We start from the raw sequence: 20,356 nt of genomic DNA, 5'->3' as shown, positions 1-20,356 counted from the left end.
GAGAACAAGTGGAGAGTGGGATAGAGCACGTCAACCTTGGGACAAACCAATTTTTATTTCTATAAATTAAAATATATATATACACACTGTTAATCTCATCTTTAGGATCTTCCATGAGCCTTTTATATGCTCTTGCCATTTTTATAGATTTCTTAAAGTTTGTATCCCAGCACTGGAGTAACACCTAGTGGACCAACAAACACACCCCTGAGGCAGGTCACCACCTGGAGGCCAAAACACTAGACTGTGTTGGGTCATTGGCTTGTTCCTTTCAATATAAGGACATTACGTCCATGGGAGGTTTTTAGACATGTGGTGACCTGCCTCAGGGGTGTGTTTGTTGGTCCACTAGGTCAGTGATTCCCAACCCTGTCCTGGAGGAACACAAGGCCAATCGGGTTTTCAGGCTAGCCCTAATGAATATGCATGAGAGAGATTTGCATATGATGGAAGTGATAGGCATGCAAATTTGCTTCATGCATATTCATTAGGGCTAGCCTGAAAACCCAATTGGCCTGGTTTTCCTCCAGGACAGGGTTGGGAACTACTGCACTAGGTGTTACTCCAGTGTTGGGATACAAACTTTAAGAAATCTATAAAAATGCCAAGGAGCATATAAAAGGCTCATGGAAGATCTTAAAGATGAGATTAACAGGGTACACAAAAGTCTTGGCGGGAGACATTTGTGCACCCTGTTAAATCTGGTCATTTGGCTCTGGGGAGGGGGGAATCCCACTGGACCGCTAGGGGTAGGTCAGGGTCCACCGGACCACTAGGGTCTTTTTAAAAAAAAAAAAAAAGAGTGGGAGGGGGATCACATTCACAATAAGTTTGTGAGTTTGGTTGGTTGTTTTTTAGCATTACCGAGCATGAATTTGCATGCTAATTATTCTGTTTTTTTGAGCAGCAGCAGCTATGCAAGAGGCTCTCCTGCCTCAAACCACCCTAATGGCTTTGGGCTGTGCTGCTAGCGCAACCCTTAGCAAAAAGCCAAAGCGTTCCACCTACGCTGCACGCGACTGTACCAGAGGCCAATCAGGACAGCGGTAGATGGGGCCGCGTATTTTTGCGAACCCTGTGTGTTTTGAGTTGTTTTTCTAAACGGCAGCTCCATCTCTTTCTTGATTGGCCACGGCGGACTCAAGTGGCGATAGATTGGCTGCGCTGGATAGCGAGTCGGGCCGAACGCAGGGTTGCAATTGGCTGGGGGGGAGGGGCGTGGCTGGAGGCTGGCGGCCCGGCTGAAGCGCGCCTGTGAGGGTTATTTCCAGCGCGCGGCTGAAATGGGCGTGCGTGACGCCCTAGTGGTGGGGCAAAGTGTACAGTAGACAGTTGCGGCTGAGCCTCGCGACGCTCGGGCTATGGTCATGGACGGCGAGGGCCGGGCGAAGCGCGCGCGGTTGGCGGAGGAGCGCGAGCGCACCCCGGAGAAGGAGCCGGGCGGCCAGAGGCCGGGCGCCTTCCTGCAGTGGGACACGGAGGACGTGTGCGCCTTCCTCCGCTCGCAGAACTTGGGGAAGTATACGGCGGCCTTCCGAGGTAAGGCCTTGGCCAGGAAGAGGCGCTAGAGTAGACCCTCTGCGGAGAATGACGCGGGGACAGATTTTCCCCGTCCCCGCGGGAACTCATTTTCCCGCACCGCAAACTCCTCCTCAAACGCTTTAAAATGCAAAGTGTTGGAGGCCGAGCTGGAGGACCACTTGGCATGCCTGGCACCTCTCTTAGTCCTGCGCCCCAGGACAGAAAGCTAAGGTCCGAGGGCAGCAGAGTCGACTGGCTTAAGGGGTTGTTTCCAACTTTGAATCTTATTCATCTGTTCAGTCTCATGTTTTAATTGTTCCCATTATAAATGAAACTTCCTAATCCAGTGGGTCCCAAACCTGGCCTGGGGTTTTTCAGGATATCTGCAATAAATATTGTGAAAGGGATTTTCATGCACCGCTTCCACTGCTGCTTAAAGAGCTGCATGCAGTTTCCTTGCTTCATAGCTACCTCTGGATCGTCCTTCTGCCTTCACTAAAATATATGAAAATCTTCCTTTTCTGCTGGCTTATAATCAATCAATCATTTATTTATTTACCAATTAAAGCCTAAGCAGTTTATATTCAGGTACTCAAGCATTTTCCCTATCTTTCTAATGTACCTGGGGCAGTGAAGGATTAAGTAACTTGCCTAGGGTCATAGGGAGCAGTACAGGGTTGAATCCACAACCTCAGGGTGCTGAGGCTGGAGCTCACACTCTCTTTTCTCAATAAATGGCATATGGTACATGCCTATGTTTTATTGCTTACATGTATATGCAATCACACTCTGTTAATTGTCTGTGCAGATTGTCTAAAACAGTGTTCTTCAACCTTTTTACACCTAAGGACCGGCAGAAATAAAAGAATTATTTTGTGGACCGGCATCAGTCCGCAGACCAGCGGTTGAAGAACACTGGGCTAAGTCGTGGGCCAGACCCTGCCCATCTCTATCCAGTCTCCACCCCAGACCCTGCCCCCCATAGTCCTAATTGTAACACTATTTTTTCCATTCATTTTTCATATATACACATAATATAATCTTATTAACAACGCATCGATTGCACCGTGGACCGGCAGTTGAAGAACACAATTTTGGGCTTGTGGACCGGTAGGAAATTTCTGTGGACCGGCACCGGTCCATGGGTTGAAGAACACTGGTCTAAAACATCCCAGCCCAAATTTCAGAATCTCTCAAATGGAGACTAAAGCAAGCCCACACCTAATCTTGCCTTCAGCTGCTTTAAAAGAGGTGCATGCAATCTCCTTGCTTCATAGCTACCATTTTTCCCTGAAATAAGACGCATTAGAGCTTATTTTCAAGGGATGGCTTATTTTTTCATGTTGGGGAGGAGTCGGGGAGTGTTTGGGGTTTGGGGGATGATGGGGCCAGTGGCAGGAGGGAGTGTGCATCCCTCCTGCCTTGGACTGTCGGGAGGGTTCGCTGTTGCGGCAGGAGGAATTGTGCACTCCTCATGCTGTGGACATTCGGGGATCTATCTTAAATGGGACTTATTTCTGGAGTAGGGCTTATATTATGAGCATCTTGAAAAATCATGTCATTTCAAGCTCAGCATTCTGATAGCAGCCAGTCTGGGTCAATTAAAACTACAAGCAGTCCCCGACTTAGACACCCGACTCAAGTACGACTGTTCTTAATGGAGAAGTGTAGCCGCAACCGAGTCGTACTTGAGTCGGGTGTCTAAGTCGGGGACTGCTTGTAGTTTTAAATGACCCAGACTGGCTGCTATCAGAATGCTGAGCTTGAAATGCTCTTCTTATGACTCAGCTTGGTTCAGCTGGTAAATGATTGTATTGTTTATATATAGTAATAACTTTAGTCTTGTATACCGCCCAACCATGAGTTCCAGGTGGTTCACAATCCAGAAGAACTGTACAATCAGTGAAGCATACATAAAATAAGGTTAAGAACAATGATCATGTTACAAACTTATCAAACAAATATGTGTTCAAGGCCTTTCTGAAGACATAATAAGAATGCATTTGTAGAATCAAAGGACTTAACAGTCAAAGCTGAAATAACTTGATTAGACCTGAGAATGTTAACGTGTATTTTTCAGTTCACCGGTAACGCATTTAACAGTTCTTTACTGTATTTGTAAAATAATAAAAGAATGTGATTGTGCAGTTATCGGGTCTTGCCACTTTGGGTAGGTAGAACTGACATTTCTTCAGGGTATGCTGCAAGGTCTGCAGTGTCGTATATAGTGGGTCCGCAGATCTGATTGGCAACAGGGCAGTTTGTTGGTTCTCAGTCAGGTCCATGGACCAACTAAATTTAAAGACGCACTGCAGACCTCAGCATAATGGATGAAATGTCTGTTCTACCTACTCAGATGCAGTGAGACCCGTAAAACTGCTACAATCATGCCAGCTGTGGAAGCCTAAGAGAGGGGATAGAAAAGTGTTCCTTTATGTCATTGCAGAAAATCAAATCGAAGGGAGATGGCTTCTTCACATCACCGATTCACATCTGAAAGAGTTAGGAGTGAGGTAAGATTATATTTAAGGAATAGTGACTTGAGAATCCTTCCTTTTGTTATTAGGAATGAAAGTATTAATGTGGCTTAGGTATTTGGGCGTATTTTCTACTGTAATAACACCAGAATGCAAGTTCCCATAGCATGGGAGATGTTGGACATCGCCTGCATGGGAAGCTTTCACTTGCTTCACTGACGTGTATGTCACTTTCTGCTTGCCACTGTCACACAGGACCTCCTCAGTCTGTCTTTCCACAGAGTCGGTTGCATATGTTGTACCGGAGTTTGTTTCAAGTTGATGGATGTAGATCAAAGTTGCATTTCTTGTAATTTTTTTTCTCTTGTCACCATTGTGCAGGACTTAATTCCCTATTAGTATCTTTTAGATTTTTGTTTTTCAGACTTAAAGATTTCAATATGTATACTTAGGAGGAAAGGTAGGAGAGGAAAGATATGATAGATATTTAAATACCTACTTGCCATAAATGCGCACGAGTCGAGTCTCATTTGAAAGGAAGCTCTGGAATGAGAGGACTTAGGATGAAGTTAAGAGGTGATAGGCTCAGGAGTAACCTAAGGAAATACATTTTTACAGAAAGGGTGGTAGATATGAAGAACATTCTTCCAGAAGAGGTGATGGAGACAGACCCTTTGTCTGAATTCAAAAAGTGTGGGATAGGCATGTGGAAACTCCTGGAGAGAGGAAGAAATAATGGTTACTGCGGATGGGCAGACTGGATGGACCATTTGGCCATTATCTGCCATCATGTTTCTATTAAGTTTTATTGTTATGTTAGATAATTTTATTGATTTTATAGTATCTATGTTGAGTTGTAAACTGCCTAATGTTTGGGATAGAAATTATGGAAATAAATGTAGTATTATGTGAACTAGCCCTTTAGGTCCTTGTACCACTTATGATTTGTGAGTGTAGGCATAACAAAAATTTTATAGTACAAGATGTAGGTCTTGACAGATTTTGCTTAAATTGTTCATTTTGGTTTTTCAGCCCTTTGGGTGATAGGCTGGAATTGCTTCACTGCCTACAGAAGCTGAACCAAGCTTTTGTTGAGACAATGCAGGTGACAATGAAGGTAAGATAAGCTTATAAAAATGTTAAAAGCAGAGAAACAAATGATTTACATGTCCAGCATTTACCTTAAGGTCTTTCAACTTAAGCGCTTTTTTATCTACCATCCATATAAGGGCTCTTTTCTTTACTGAATATATTTCTTGCAATACCAGAAACTACTAAAGCAAAATACAAGAAAACTGAAGCTAGTATACACTTAACAATTTCATCAGTTAATGATCACAGACACATAAGCTTTATTCCATTTTTTAAAATCCATGAGCTATTTACTCCATTTTGGTGTATTTCAGATGTGTATTTTAATAACTTGCACTTTGGGTACAGCTAGATGGAGAATAAACAATTGCAGTCCAAAATCTTGTCTTTCTTTATTGTCCCTCCAGACCGGCACAGAAACTGATGGGTAATAGCTCACCACGACCAGCAGGTGGAGACTGGGGAGGTAGGGGAATTGTGGGGAGTAAAGTGGCACCCCTGAGGTCAGGTGGATCCCTGAAAGGGTCCCCCAAGCTCAATCCAGCACCACAACCAGGGACAAGAAGGCCAATTTTAAAACAGTATCCAACAGCCCTACACTAAACCAAGGAAAGACTGCACAGGCTTACCACCTCTACCTGCTGGAGACTGAGAGCAGACTGACTGTACTTGGGACTGCACAGCCCACTTGTCCCACAGCCAGAAGTTTGTGTCTCAGTCTCCACCTGTTGGTCATGGTGAGCTATTACCCATCAGTTTCTGTGCCAGTTTGGAGGGACTAAAAGAAAGAAAATTAGCAGGTAAGAACCTAATTTCTCCATAATCTGATTTAATTCCTGTCAGATGGTATTTAGTGGACTTTGAGTCAAAAATTGGTATTTAAATAATGAAGTCCATCGACTTTTGAGAGGATGGTACCTACCTGTAAGAATGATAATGAAGCAAAGCTGAGGATGAAAGACCCCATGTGAAGTACAACAAAACTGGGGTATCAAGTCTAAACACCTATGGTACTTTGTGTGTGTAAGTGCTTTGAAAATGAGCCCCATAGTCCAATACTTGAGTTGAAAGAACTTCAGTTTTTATATACCCACAAAGTCAAAGATGTACAGATAATTCAAATGTTTGAATGACGCGACATGGCCATGTTCCAGCATAGCAATGTGAGCCTGCTTCAGGTGTTGTGACTGCACTAATGATATTTCAGAGAGTCATGTGATTCAGTACCAATATCAATTTGATGGCGCCTACCTCTAGATGCCAGTTTATAGAATTGCCCCATAGCTTTCGATGCTCTATCGCTTGTAGAAGGAGCCATGTTAATTGAAGTATGTTGTATGTTCCAGGTATTTAACGACCCTATTCACGGTCATATTGAACTGCATCCTCTCTTGATTAAAATCATTGACACACCTGAGTTTCAGCGTCTGCGGTATATTAAACAGCTGGGAGGCACCTATTTTGTATTTCCAGGAGCTTCTCATAACAGATTTGAACACTCCATTGGGTAAGAAAATGACATTCCTGTTTTCTACGTAAAGTAATAGTGGGAAAGAGAAGAGTAATACATGAAATCTACCTCGGATGTCAACATTGACCTGCTAATTTGATCTTTTGTTGCATGGTAAACAAGGAGCCTCTTTTCTAAAATGTTCCACTTTTTTGCCTATGTTAAAAAAACAAACAAAAATAACATCCTTTTTATACACCAGTTTTCAAAAGGTCTAGATCAGGGGTGTCCCACCTGTTGGCTTCCCTGGGCCGCATTGGCCGAAAAAAATGTTTCTGGGGCCGCACAAACACTGCAGCAAGGCAGAGGAGGGAGCCGGCAAGAAGGTAAACACCCGGGGGCAGCAGAGGAAAACACTGCATCGCCCTCAACCCCTGGTCTAGATGCTCAATTTTAGACAAATTTTAAGAATTAAAAAGGGATAGGAGCAGAGAAGGGTGAGAAACCTAAATGCCTAACTTAGGATTACTCTACCACCCCCTGAATTTAACCACTCGTGTCTGACTGCCTAGCACACCATCTGCTTCTGTGATTGGAAGTGGGATCTGCCAGCTCTCTAGATGTTATCGCTCTGCTAATTAGTTTACAAATAATAAAACCAATTAAAGAGAAATGTAAAAGAAACAGTTTACAATATACAGTAAAACCTTGGATTGCAAGTAACTTGGTTTGCAAGTGTTTTGCAAGACAAGCAAAACATTTTATTAAATTTTAACTTGATATACAAGCGATGTCTTGCATATCAAGTACATACAGTATATACACATCACAACTGAGCCGATGGTTCTTCTCTATCTGACGCTGCAGGAGTGTAGGGACTATTCTAAATGAGCGAGATCTTGCAATACAAGTACGTATAGTATTTTGTATTAAAGTTTTTGGGTTGTGGAACAAATCATCTGAGTTTCCATTATTTCTTATGGGGAAATTCGCTTTGATATACGAGTACTTTGGATTACAAGCATGCTTCTGGAACAAATTATGCTTGCAAACCAAGGTTTGACTGAATAACAAAATGGGGGGGGAGGGGAGATGGTGTACAAAAGACCCATTGGGAGAAGTGTCATGAGCACCGGATAGAGGAACCAAATTTTCATTGTCTCATTATTAGAGAATGATACAGGGACAAAATTTTCCCCATCCCCTCAGGAACTCAAATTTCCCCGTCCCACCCCTGTGAGTTTTGTCGCTGTCCCTTGAACAATTATGATTTTTTTTTTAAGAATCATTGTTATTAAATTTTTTGTTATAAAATACAAATCACCACCAACAGCCACTGACAATAAAATACAGAAACAATCGGGTCTTACGTGTCATTCCTTCACGAAGACCCACAGAAACCTAGCCCCTCCCACTGAACCCCCTCCCCACCTCCCCCCAGCCTCCACCCCCCCCAATTATGATTTTAAAGTGTTTCAGGCTTGTGCAGATGAGTTCAGAGCTTGCAGGAATGGGGTAGAAAAAAGGACTTGGCGGGAAAGAATTTGCCCCCATGTCATTCTCTGCTACTTATCCTTTGAGATGGATTCTAGTACGATGTCAAGGGAGAGTTCCAGAGATAGGAGAAGGCAGAGTCTCTTGTAATATCAAGGTAGAGATGTGAGCAGAAGTGCCAAGAGCAAAGATTGAGAGGACCTGAGTTTACGTGCTGGGGTATATGGAAGAAGGTCAGCAAGATATATTTAGGAACCTGCAGAAAAAGACCTTTTAAAAACCTAAATGAAGAATAAGTCTAATTTGTACTATGGCAGTCATTGTAGAGCAGGAGAGACATAAATCGGAGGGCATTATATGACAGTGGAAGTTGACTGAATTAGTTGAAGGTGCTGAAATGTAGACTACCATAGACCATTATAGAGGTCAAGGTGTGATACACGGGAAAGTAAAAGAATTCTAATCAAATGGTAAGGCAAAATTGTGCCAAGAATCCCGGAGAGGGCAGGAGCCGGCAGGCCTTGAGTTTGCACAGAAGCTCAAGGCTGCACTCTGGTGCGATGCAGCACGGAACATTGAAGTTGGCTTCTTTGATCTTGGGAATAGTAAGCCTAATGCTAGCTGGGCGAGGGGAGGACGGTAATGCCAGTCATTGGGAAAGAGGTGTTTCTGGGGGAAAGTAGCATGTTTCATCAAGGGAAGGTTGGGTTTGTGGAAGATAGTAGTTTGTCATTGGGGGAGGGGGGTTTGTAGAGGACAAACTCCGGTATCAGGCGGGGGGACAGCAGCGCCACCGATCATCAGGTGGAGAGGACAAAAGCAACAGTCATTGGTTGGGGATTCAAATATAAACAGACCCCCCCATTTGGGGGTCTTTTTTTGGTTCCAAAATCTCAGTTTATATTTGAGTATATACGGTACTACTAGGAATATTTTATATGCTGCAATAGAAGCTACTGTTTTGCCCATATCTTACGTTTTTTTTCCTCCTCCAGTGTTGGGCACTTGGCAGGATGTCTTCTGCGAACACTACTTGAAAGGCAACCTGAACTGCAGATTAGCCAACGAGATATCCTTTGTGTTCAGATAGCTGGACTTTGCCATGATTTGGGTAAGCATCATGTGTCTGTGGCCTTTTAGAGTATAAATAGTTATTGCTGACTTATCTGACAAATCATTGTTGTTTTTGCTTTGAAATTGTTTTTTGGGTTTTTTGGTATTGGTAATAATGTTACATAATATGTTATAATATGTTTTGCAATATGTGTATATTTTGGTTGGAAAGTAGATGAAGGGTGGGTGGTGGGGGAGGGGTTAAACATATTATTAGATTTTATGTAGTAGATATCAAAGTGATGTTGTGTAAGAACTTGTTGTAATATAATATTTTGTGCACTTATTGTCAAATATGAAAATGAAAAAAGAATTATTAAAAAATAAATAAATGGCATAATGACCTAATCAGTCAACAATTGGTCAACAATTGATCTTACCAGATATGGTGATATTACAACTAATAAATACATGAATCAGTCTACTGAGACATCAAGTTTCAAAGACAAGGTCTAGTTTTTTATTTATTTATATACCACTTATATCCTAAGTGGTTTACATTCAGGTACTTTATCATATTTCCCTATCTGTTCCAGCGAGCTCAAACTCTATCTAGTGTACCTGGGGCAATGAGAGGATTAAGTGACTTGTCCAGGGTCACAAGGAGCAGTGAGGGATTTGAACCCACAGCCTCAGGGGTGCTGAGGCTGTAGCTCTAAACCCTGCGCTACACACTCCCAGATGTGTCGGATGTATTCTCAATAACCATATATACTTGAATATAAACCTAGATTTTGGGGCCCAAAAATGGAGGTCTCAGTTTATATTAGTCATCCAGTTGTGCACCCCCCTCCCCCCCCGGTCTCCCCCAATCCTGCCTTGAGTCCTGGTGGTCCAACGGTGAACTGGGACAGGAGCAATCTTCCTACGCTCCTGCCCCATGCAGAGTCACTAAAGAAAATGCATCCATATCATCTACTATCCCTTCATCTCTATTGTTACACACTGCCTTGGGTGAATCTCTTCATATAAAGGCAGTTAATAAATCCCAATAAATTAAAGCTCCTATGTGCTTGTCTACTTTCACCACCTTTATCTTCATCCTATGCCCCCTCATTCGAGAGCTTCCTTCAGGGTCTTGTTGGAGCTTACTCGAGGTTGGCCTCCAGAGAGACGATTACGTGGCTACAGCACAGAAGAGTTACAATATGATATAGGTTTGGCCAGTCCATCTTCCAGAATCTCTTTGGGAAACACCTCTTTTGAGAAAGGAAAATGGTAAAACCAGAGGACATAATTTGAGGTTGAGGGGTGGTAGATTCAAAGGCAGTGTTAGGAAATTCTACTTTACGGAGAGGGTGGTGGATGCCTGGAATGCGCTCCCGAGAGAGGTAGTGGAGAGTAAAACTGTGACTGAGTTCAAAGAAGCGTGGGATGAACACAGAAGATTTAGAATCAGAAAATAATATTAAAGATTGAACTAGGCCAGTTACTGGGCAGACTTGCACGGTCTGCGTCTGTGTATGGCCGTTTGGTGGAGGATGGGCTGGGGAGGGCTTCAATGGCTGGGAGGGTGTAGATGGGCTGGAGTAAGTCTTAATAGAGATTTTGGCAGTTGGAACCCAAGCACAGTATCGGGTAAAGCTTTGGATTCTCGCCCAGAAATAGCTAAGAAGAAAAGAAAAAAAAAAAAAAAAATTAAATTGAATCAGGTTGGGCAGACTGGATGGACCCTTCGGGTCTTTATCTGCTGTCATCTACTATGTTACTATGTTAGAATACATTTCCATTTCTCCTAGACCCATTCCTCTTCATTTCCAGACAGTCTAACCCCTCCCCCCCAAAAAAAACTGAAGGATAAAATAAAGACTAGCTGCCACCAAAAACTTATCTGTTGGTGTCTGCCTGGTTGCAGCATCTTTAATTATGGTTATCTTCCCTCTTCTATTTGAAGGCGTACTGGAAGGTTTTATCCTGTTTATTCTTGGAGAAAAACGCATTACTTACCTGTAGCAGATGTTCTCTGCGGACAGCGAGATTTAAGTTCTCACATATCTACCAGCCTCACCAAGAAATTGTATTCTTTAGCACTCTCCAGACCAGTAGAGGTTAACTTTACGAATGGGTATATATCTAATCATGACCAGCAGGTGGAGACTGAAAACAAAACTTTGGGACAGTATATACTATCCTCCCTTCTCTATTTCCCTCAGTCTTCTTTCAGTCTCCAGCAGGTGTTGAGTGATCTGTACCCATCTCTCTTGGTAGGGCTGTTGGAATTTGTTTAGGGGTTTATTGTCCCTGTTTTTGGCCGGACGGAGCTTGGTCGGGCCCTGTTTGGGGGTCCGTCCGACCTCGGGGGTGTCAAACCCGGCGGGTCACGAGCGGGGTCCCTCCCCCCACTTCCTCCACCTCCCCACATTTTTTTAGAGGAGCCTCAGCAGTAAGCCTTGCCCCCTAAGTCAAGCAAGGCATATTGCTTCGAGAGCCTGTGGAGTCTGTTCTGTAAAAAAAAAATAAATAAATAAATAAAAAATCCTGAGGTAGTGCTGGTCTGAAGGGTTGTTTCCCTTTAAGAAAACTGTATTTTACTGTATTTTTTCATGTAACCAGCACTTTTTTTTATAGCTAGGTCGCGTCTGGAGCAATTGTGCCCTTCTCCGGGGGAGTAGGCCACAATTTTAGTCCAGCCGCGAGGCACTCGCGGCCGGCCTGAACTCGGCGGTTTGGGTCGGTGAGGTGGTGGAGCTCCGTCGGCAGCGGCTGCAGGCGCCCAGAGCTCCCCGCCGATGGTGCCTCGCGAGTCGGCTTGGAGCAGTGGGGAAGCCCGGTCTTCCACAACCGCCCACGGAGGGATTCCCCGAAGGATTCCCTCTCAGCTGATTTTTTGACAGCTGATGCCGACTTGCCTGTCTTAGCGGCTGGGACTGTTCAGTCTTCTCAGCCGCTACAGGCCATGGAGGGAGCATTTTTGGCGGGAACTTCGCCATTTTCTTTGTCTGGCCCCTCCATTTTGTCTGCAACCTCAGGTGACCTTCCCCCTGTATGGCGAACACAGGGGCAGGTTTCAGCATGGACCCCTGCTGGGGCAGGGAGTCCCTGGGGACCCCCAGGGGTTTTTTGCCCCCAATTTATTTTCTTTCTTTGTGCGGACTTTTGGGGGTCCCACGTGCGCCTGGGGGGTTTCGGGGGGGGTTTCCCTCCGCGCCCCCTATGGCTTTGCCTCCCTCTTTTCGTTTGGCGTCCCCTCTTCCTCCTCCCTCATCCAAGCGCCCGCGGGGGGGCTTGGATTGCAAATTGGTGGGCGGAGGAGCGTGTTGGCCTGGTTGAGGACCTGGCTGCTTTGGCGGGCTTCCAGGATCCTCTATTGGGGACGCCTGTTGGCAGCGGGGCGGCGGGTTTCCCGTCTTCCAGAGCAGATGCGTCCGTGGTGCGCTTTTTTATTCAGAGGGATGAGCTTTTAGACCTGTGTAGCAGGTCTCCTTGGTGCTGCATTTTTGCAGTGGCGCCGCCGGAGACCCCGCGTATGGGGGCCCCTCTGCTTCAGGGGGTCTGTCCTGGTTCCCGCTCTTTTCCTGTGCGTCAGGATTTGCGGGATTTTGTGTTGGCGCAGTGGCCTATGGGCGCAGTTTCGTTTGGTGTGCGCCTTGGCTCTTGGGTATCCCGTCCCGGAGGGAGGTAGGGCTACCTTAATTTCGCCAATGGGGAACGCGGTGGTCTCGGCACTTCCTAAGCGGCATACCGTGCCTGTTATGGACGGTTCTGCTCTTAGGGTCTCGGAGGCGCGTGCGTTAGAGACTCTTCTTAAGTATGTTTTTGATGTCTCTGCCTTTGGGGTCCAGGCGGCTGTTTGTGGGGAGCTAGTCGCTCGCGCCGTGTTTCGGTGGGCTGAGCGTGTCCTGGATCGGGAGTCTGATGACTGGTCTCTAGTGGATCAGGAGGTAGCGAAGATTGCGATGGCTGCCTCGTTCCTCTCAGATGCTCTTTATGACTTGGTGCGGATTTCGGCTAAGTCTATGGCATGGCCGCGCGGCGTATTTTGTGGCTGCGCGCTTGGGCGGCGGATTCTGCGTCCAAAGCTAAGTTTACTAAAGTTCCCTTTAGGGGGTCTTTTTGTTTGGAGAGGAATTAGATGAGTTGATTCAGACTCTGACGGACTCGAAGGTGCCCCGTCTGCCTGAGGACCGTGCCCGCCCTGCGTCTAGGTGTGGGGCTGCCCGGGGGCGTTTGCGGGAATTTCGCAAGTATCGCCCGGGGCGTGGGGCTGCTTCTTTCCCGGCTCAGGGTTTTTTCCCGGGGTCGGTTCTTCCAGCGCATGCAGCCCTTTCGGGGGGCCCGTCGGGGGGCAGGGAATCCCTCCGCCGGTTCCCCCGCTTCCCGTCCTGCGCAATGACTCCTTGCCGGCGCCCCCTTTGGTTCCGGTGGGGGCCCGGCTGCGCAAATTTTTCCCCAAATGGGCCGAGATCGCGTCCGATCAGTGGGTCCTTGAGGTGGTGCGGGACGGTTACGCTCTGGAGTTTACCCGCTCTCTGCCGGACCTTTTCCTCGCTTCTCCATGTCAGACTCCATGGAAGACGCAGGCTTTTCGTCAGACCCTTCAGCGTTTGCTAGATCTCGAGGCAGTGGTGCCGGTGTCCCCTACGGAGTGGGGCACCGGCAGGTACTCCATTTACTTTGTGGTGGCCATAAAGGAGGGGACCTTTCGGCCCATCCTGGATTTGAAAGGGGTCAACAGAGCTCTCAAGATTCCGTCTTTCCGCATGGAAACGCTGCGGTCGGTCATTCTGGCGGTTCAGCCGGGGGAGTTTCTTACGTCTCTCGATCTGACGGAGGCCTACTTGCAGGTTCCAATTCGGGCCTCTCATCAGCACTTCCTTCGCTTTGCGATCTTGGGGCGGCACTTTCAGTTCGGTGCGCTTCCCTTTGGTCTGGCCACGGCTCCTCGGACGTTCACCACGGTAATGGTGGTCGTCGCGGCAGCCTTGCGGTCGGTGGGCATCCTGGTTCACCCCTACCTGGACGACTGGTTGATTCGGGCAAAGTCGTTGCAGGAGAGCTCCCGGGTTACGGCTCGGGTGGTGGAGTTTCTCCGGTCGCTGGGCTGGGTGGTCAACCTTTCCAAGAGTCGGTTGGTCCCGGCTCAGCGTCTGGAGTGCCTTGGGGTTATGTTCGACATCTCCTTGGGGAAGGTCTTCCTTCCAGAGGCCCGGGTGAGCAAATTGCAATCTCAGATTCGCCTGCTTTTGGCGTCCCGGGGTCCTCGGGCGCGAGATTTCCTCCAAGTCCTGGGGTCAATGGCGGCGTCCCTGGACGTGGTGAGGTGGGCGCGGGCCCACATGCGTCCTCTTCAGTATGCTCTGCTCCGGAGGTGGTCTCCCCGGAGGCAAGATTTGGATGTTCCGGTTCCCCTGCGAGGCTTGGCGCGCTGCAGTCTGCGCTGGTGGCTCCGGACCCCTCACCTGGTTCAGGGGGTGGGTCTGGATCTCCCGCAGTGGACGGTGCTCCTTACGGATGCGAGTCTCCTCGGTTGGGGGGCTCAGTTTATGGGCCACTCAGCTCGGGGCACCTGGTCCGCGGAGGAGGCCTCCTGGTCGATCAACGAGTTGGAGACCAGAGCGGTCAGGCTGGCGCTGTTAGCTTTCCACTCCCTTTTGCTGGGCAAGTCGGTCAGAGTCCTGTCGGACAATGCCACGGCGGTGGCTTATGTCAATCGTCAGGGGGGCACCAAGAGCACTCCTGTGGCGCAGGAGGCGGCTCGGCTCATGGTTTGGGCGGAGTCCCATCTTCTGGACCTCTCGGCTTCTCATATAGCCGGGGTAGAAAATGTTCAGGCAGACTTCCTCAGTCGTCACTTCCTGGATCCAGGAGAGTGGTTTCTCGGCGCCGGAGCGTTTCGGTTGATAGTGCAAGATTGGGGGCAGCCCCTGATGGACCTGATGGCCACGAGTGGCAACGCCAAAGTGCCCCGCTTCTTCAGTCGTCGCAGGGAAGGGCTGGCCGAGGGTCTGGATGCTCTGGTCCAGCCGTGGCCAACGGAGGGGCTGTTGTATGTGTTCCCTCCTTGGCCGCTGGTGGGCAGAGTGCTTCTTCGCATTGTTCACCATCCGGGTTTGGTGGTGCTGGTGGCTCCGGATTGGCCTCGACGTCCGTGGTATGCGGATCTGGTGAGGCACCTGGTGGCGGTTCCTCTTCCTCTGCCTCTCTCGGACGACCTTCTGATGCAGGGTCCCATTCCCTTGTTCGACCCGTCTCTCTTCTGTCTTACGGCGTGGCTCTTGAAAGGGGTCGCCTTAGCAAGAAGGGATATTCAGACAAGGTGATCGCTACACTGTTGGGGTCCCGGAGGCTTTCTACCTCTCGGGCTTATGTGCGGGTTTGGCGTCTCTTTGAGGAATGGTGTCGGGCGCGGGGAGTGACCTCTTTTCGCGCTTCTCTGCCTAACATTCTAGAGTTCTTGCAGGATGGCCTGGATAGAGGCCTGGCTTGGTCTTCTCTCCGGGTTCATCTTGCGGCCCTGTCGACCTTTCGAGGGTTGGTGTCAGGTCAGCGTTTATCGGCTCTTCCTGATGTGATTCGGTTTCTGTGGGCGGCCAAGTTGCTTAGGCCTCCCCTACGGCCCTCGGTTCCCTCTTGGGATCTTAATCTGGTTCTCTCTGTTTTGGTGCGCCCGCCTTTCGAGCCCTTGGACGACTGTTCTTTGAAGGACCTTACTTTGAAGGCAGTCTTTTTGGTGGCCATTACTTCTGCTAGGCGTATTTCTGAGCTGCAGGCTTTCTCTTGTAGGGCTCCCTTCTTGGAGTTGTCTAGGGAGCGGGTCGTCTTGCGGCCTGTTCCTTCCTTTCTGCCGAAGGTTGTTTCTCCTTTTCATGTCAATCAATCGGTGGTTCTCCCGGTCTTGGGTGGTCGGGAGGGCTCTTCTGAGCAACGGCAGCTGCGCAAGTTGGATGTCGGTCGGGTCCTTCGCTCTGATGTGCAGCGGACCCAGGAATTCCGGAAGTCCGATCATCTCTTTGTCCTCCTGGCTGGTCCTCGTCGGGGAGCTGGCGCTTCTAAGGCTACTATTGCGCGCTGGATCAAGGAGACGATTGCTTCCGCTTATCTTCTGAAACAGCAGCCTGTTCCGGAGTTTCTCAAGGCTCATTCCACTCGGGGTCAGGCGGCTTCTTGGGCTGAGTCGTCGCTCGTGCCTCCGGTGGATATTTGTAAGGCTGCGGTTTGGTCCTCCTTGTATTCTTTTGTTAGACATTATCGGGTAGATGTTCAGGCGCGTCGGGACGCGGTGTTCGGTGAGCGTGTTCTGGTATCGGCCCTTCGGGGGTCCCGCCCGTGAGAGGGACTGCTTTGGTACGTCCCATTCGTAAAGTTAACCTCTACTGGTCTGGAGAGTGCTAAAGAAGGAGAAATTAGGTTCTTACCTGCTAATTTACTTTCTTTTAGCTTCTCCAGACCAGTAGAGGTCCCCACCCTGTCTGTTGTTGTTGTTGTTGTTGGGGCTGTTTTCGCGGGCAGTTTTTGTTTTTTGCTGCGGGTTCTAGTATTTTTCTAGGGCCGGGGAGAATTAAAGAACAGCGGCTGTGGCTCGGCTGGCTTAGCTGGCGAGCTGTGGGGACATTTTCCTTCGGGTATTTCTCCTCTGCATTTTCCAACAGCATTTGGGTATGTTATTTGTTACTCCTTTCGGAGTATTGTTTTCTTCCTGTTTTCCAGTTCTTGGTTCTGCTTGGCTATTCGGCAGACTGAGGGAAATAGAGAAGGGAGGATAGTATATACTGTCCCAAAGTTTTGTTTTCAGTCTCCACCTGCTGGTCATGATTAGATATATACCCATTCGTAAAGTTAACCTCTACTGGTCTGGAGAAGCTAAAAGAAAGTAAATTAGCAGGTAAGAACCTAATTTCTCCTTCTGTGTTCAGCTTATTTACCGAGCGGTCCATTCAGCACATGTGCAGTGAAGCAGTTTGTAGCGAGTGAAACTGAAGTTATCTTCTTTCTGGGCTCCATTTGTTATGTCACCGTGCTGTGTGGATTTATTTCCGGTTGTCTGTGGAGAACACCTGCTTTACCTTACCCACAATGAACAATTTGATAAGCTTGTTTCAACTTTTTAACTGTGTAGAAGGTTATTTTAATGTGTAATCAATGAAGCCATGCAGCAACAGATAAACTGGACTGAGATTAGGTAGGACAGTCTGGATTCTTTTCCTTTTAGAAAAATTTCATATTGTGCTATGAGTGAATCGTCATAATTTACCCCCAAATCTGCGTGTTATGTACAGTCTGAAGTATAAGCATGTCTACTCTTTTTTTTTTTTCTGCCCCAAAAGAGGTGTTTCAGCCCTTTTGAATATCTCTGATTTGCTGCCAAGTTTCCTTGCCCCCAACTCTCGACACAGACACCTAGCTCTTGCCCCCCCTCCTACACTTGATCAAGGATCCGAAGTGGAAGGAAATGAGGGTGGCTGTACGTTGGGCCACTAATGCAATATTTGACCCGGGCAGAGGCTGTGGCTTGCTGTGTGCTGTTCTCAGTACCGGGCCAGGAACTGGGGTGGGGAGAGGCTCTCGACTCGTATCTATTTTTCACTGTCCTGGCCGCGCTGCTTATATGTTCAGACTACAAAACCTACTTGCCAGGTCAGATCTTTTTTTTTTTTTTTTCCTAGTCGCCATGCTGAACCCTCCAATTAGGGCTTTATCATTTGGCATTAAAAATGAGCAGAATTTTTATGTCCCCCTTGCAACGTCATGATTGTTTTACTGTTTCTAGGTCATGGCCCTTTCTCGCATATGTTTGATGGGAGATTCATACCTCTTGCATGCCCAAACAAAAAATGGAAGGTAAGTGATCTCAACGTAGTGTACAGGTATCATGAAATTCCAGTGCTTACTGTTTAGCTTCTGAAACTTCCAGCATGCATGGCATTTAGCAGGGGACTTGGTGGTGAGTGTAAAGACCGTGCAAGGCTTAGCTCATTCATAACCATTGCATGAGGTTCCATGTCTTTTCCTACTCCCATTAAGTTCTGTAACAAATGTATTACAAAGGGCCCCTACCCACCGCGTGCGCCTCCTCCCCTTTCCCTGTGCCTTTTTAACCTTCTCTGGTGTGAGCAGCATGCCCACGCTGGTGGCGGCTCACCCTTTGACGTCGCTTCCTAGGCGTGGGCCCTGGAAGTGACGTCGGAGAGTGCTCCAATGCTGACACTGGCAGCAGCCTCGTTCTGGGGAAGTAAAAAAAAAAAAAAAAAAAAGGTACTGGGTGCGTGTGGCAAGGCGAGGATTGTGTGTGTGTGTTTGTGCTGCGCCCTTAGCAAGATGATGCCCGGGACAGACAGCCCCTCCCCCCACTTACTTCGCCACTGCAGCTGACTCCACCAAACTGGCTGTAGAAGTTCCACAATATTTGAACCTCCACATGTTCAATCTGATGAGCCAGACCTATCGTCCCATGCTTTCACCATGGTAATCAAATGAGAACAATTTACTCTGCTTGTTCAGGCACACTGATTCTCTTGAAGACCAGTTGCTTTTTTTTTTTTTTTTTTATAAATCTTTATTCATTTTGAATTTTTCATCAAGTGTACAGAAAATCAGTCAAATAATATACAATTCCACTTGAAATTCTACAATTCTCACACAAAAGAGTTTAATCCCCTCCCACCCCCCATAAAACATATTTTATAAATAACATATCCCATAATATAATAACTACGTTGGAAGGTTTCCATAAGTGGCAGATTTATTTGGTTCGCCATCTGCTGCTTGCTGCTAAACTTTGGTGTCAGCCTGGAAGGATCCAGGCATCCCTACATTGTTTAAATGGAAGCTTAGACTGTATTAAACATACAAAATGAAAAAAAACATACTGCCATTAGGTGTAAAATGTTTCCTGGTTGGCAGATTGGGGGGGGGGGGGGTCTATTCATAGATTGAACTTTGTGGATAAATGAGACATCGCATCTCTTCTCCCTTTAGCAGTAAATGATTTGTCAGTTTCCTGTTTTTCTTTTTTATTTAAAAATAAAAAAATTGAGAGATTTCATTTTCTATACATTTTGGGACAGATTCTGAAAATGGCATCATAACTTAGACGGTGGTAGGTGCTGTACTGCTGCCTAACTTAATTGGTTTATTGAAAACCAATTAAAACCTTGCTTAAAAAAATGTCGGCGCATGCAGCCTCCTACAAAAAGGGCCCCGGAATCATGTCTATAGAGGCATCTAGGATGGTAGGGAAATGTCCTGCCTACAAATTCTGACGCTGGGTAGCTCCAGTGATCCTGTTTGTAGCAGCATCTTTAAAGTGTTGTTCTTTCCTTTGTGGTCAGGCTTACTTTCTGGTTTTTCAGCATGAAAATGCTTCTGTTCGGATGTTTGATCATCTGGTGGCAGCCAATGGACTAGATCAAATCATGGAGCAATATGGTCTTCTCCTGCCTGAGGATTTGGTTTTTATAAAGGAGCAAATAGAAGGGCCCATTACTTCAGAAGAAAACTTAAAGGTAAACCTGCAGATATTTTACCCTTTAGCGTCCCTCCAGACTGGCACAGAAACGAATGGGTCTAAAAGAAAGCAAATTAGCAGGTAAGAACTTAATTTCTCCTTATTTAGAAACATAGAATATGACGGCAGAAAAGGGCCATCGACCCAACATGTCTGCCCACTCGAAGAAGCCCCCCCCCCCCCCCCCCAGCACTTCCTCGAAGTGATCCAACATGTTTATCCCATTTTTTCTTAAAATTGAGCATGTTGCTGGCCTCAACTACAGTGGAAGATCATTCCAACGATCAACCACCTTTTCGGTGTGGAAATACTTCCTAATGTCACCATGAAATCTCCCACCCTTGATTTTTAACGGATGCCCTCTTGTTGCCTTAGGTCCTGTAAGGAAAAAGATATCTTCTTCCACCTCAATATGGCCAGTAACATATTTGAACGTCTCTATCATGTCTCCCCTCTCTCTGCGTTCCTCGAGAGAGTATAGCTGCAACTTACCTAGACGGTCTTCATATGGGAGGTCCTTGAGTCCTGAGACCATCCTAGTGGCCATTCGCTAAACCGACTCCATTCTCAGCACGATCCGTTTTGATAATGTGGCTTCCAAAATTGAACACAATATTCCAGATGAGGTCTCACCATGGACCTGTACAGTGGCATTACAACTTCAGACTTTCGGCTGACAAAACTTCTTCGGATACAATCCAGCATTTGTCTAGCCTTGGATGAAGCTTTCTCCACCTGATTGGCAGTCTTCATATCTTCACTAAT

The 20,356-nt window shown here is 47.0% G+C and overlaps 1 protein-coding gene across 1 annotated transcript in view; it reads left to right on the top strand.

The window, feature by feature from the left end:
• The first annotated feature begins 1,186 nt into the window (after nucleotides 1–1,186).
• SAMHD1 (SAM and HD domain containing deoxynucleoside triphosphate triphosphohydrolase 1) overlaps nucleotides 1,187–20,356 on the top strand; it is a 50,418-nt gene continuing 31,248 nt past the window's right edge. Inside the window, exons 1-7 of the mRNA XM_033914514.1 lie at nucleotides 1,187–1,539; nucleotides 3,968–4,034; nucleotides 5,031–5,115; nucleotides 6,437–6,597; nucleotides 9,030–9,145; nucleotides 17,855–17,925; nucleotides 19,437–19,589. Coding sequence (XP_033770405.1) covers nucleotides 1,362–1,539; nucleotides 3,968–4,034; nucleotides 5,031–5,115; nucleotides 6,437–6,597; nucleotides 9,030–9,145; nucleotides 17,855–17,925; nucleotides 19,437–19,589 — 831 coding nt within the window. The 5' untranslated portion in view covers nucleotides 1,187–1,361. The remainder of the gene's footprint in view (nucleotides 1,540–3,967; nucleotides 4,035–5,030; nucleotides 5,116–6,436; nucleotides 6,598–9,029; nucleotides 9,146–17,854; nucleotides 17,926–19,436; nucleotides 19,590–20,356) is intronic.

Source organism: Geotrypetes seraphini, chromosome 11 (genome assembly GCF_902459505.1).
Source record: "Geotrypetes seraphini chromosome 11, aGeoSer1.1, whole genome shotgun sequence".
Classification (NCBI taxonomy): Eukaryota; Metazoa; Chordata; class Amphibia; order Gymnophiona; family Dermophiidae; genus Geotrypetes; species Geotrypetes seraphini.
Note: the sequence above shows the minus strand (reverse complement) of the source record. Positions and strands in the feature narration are given on the sequence as shown.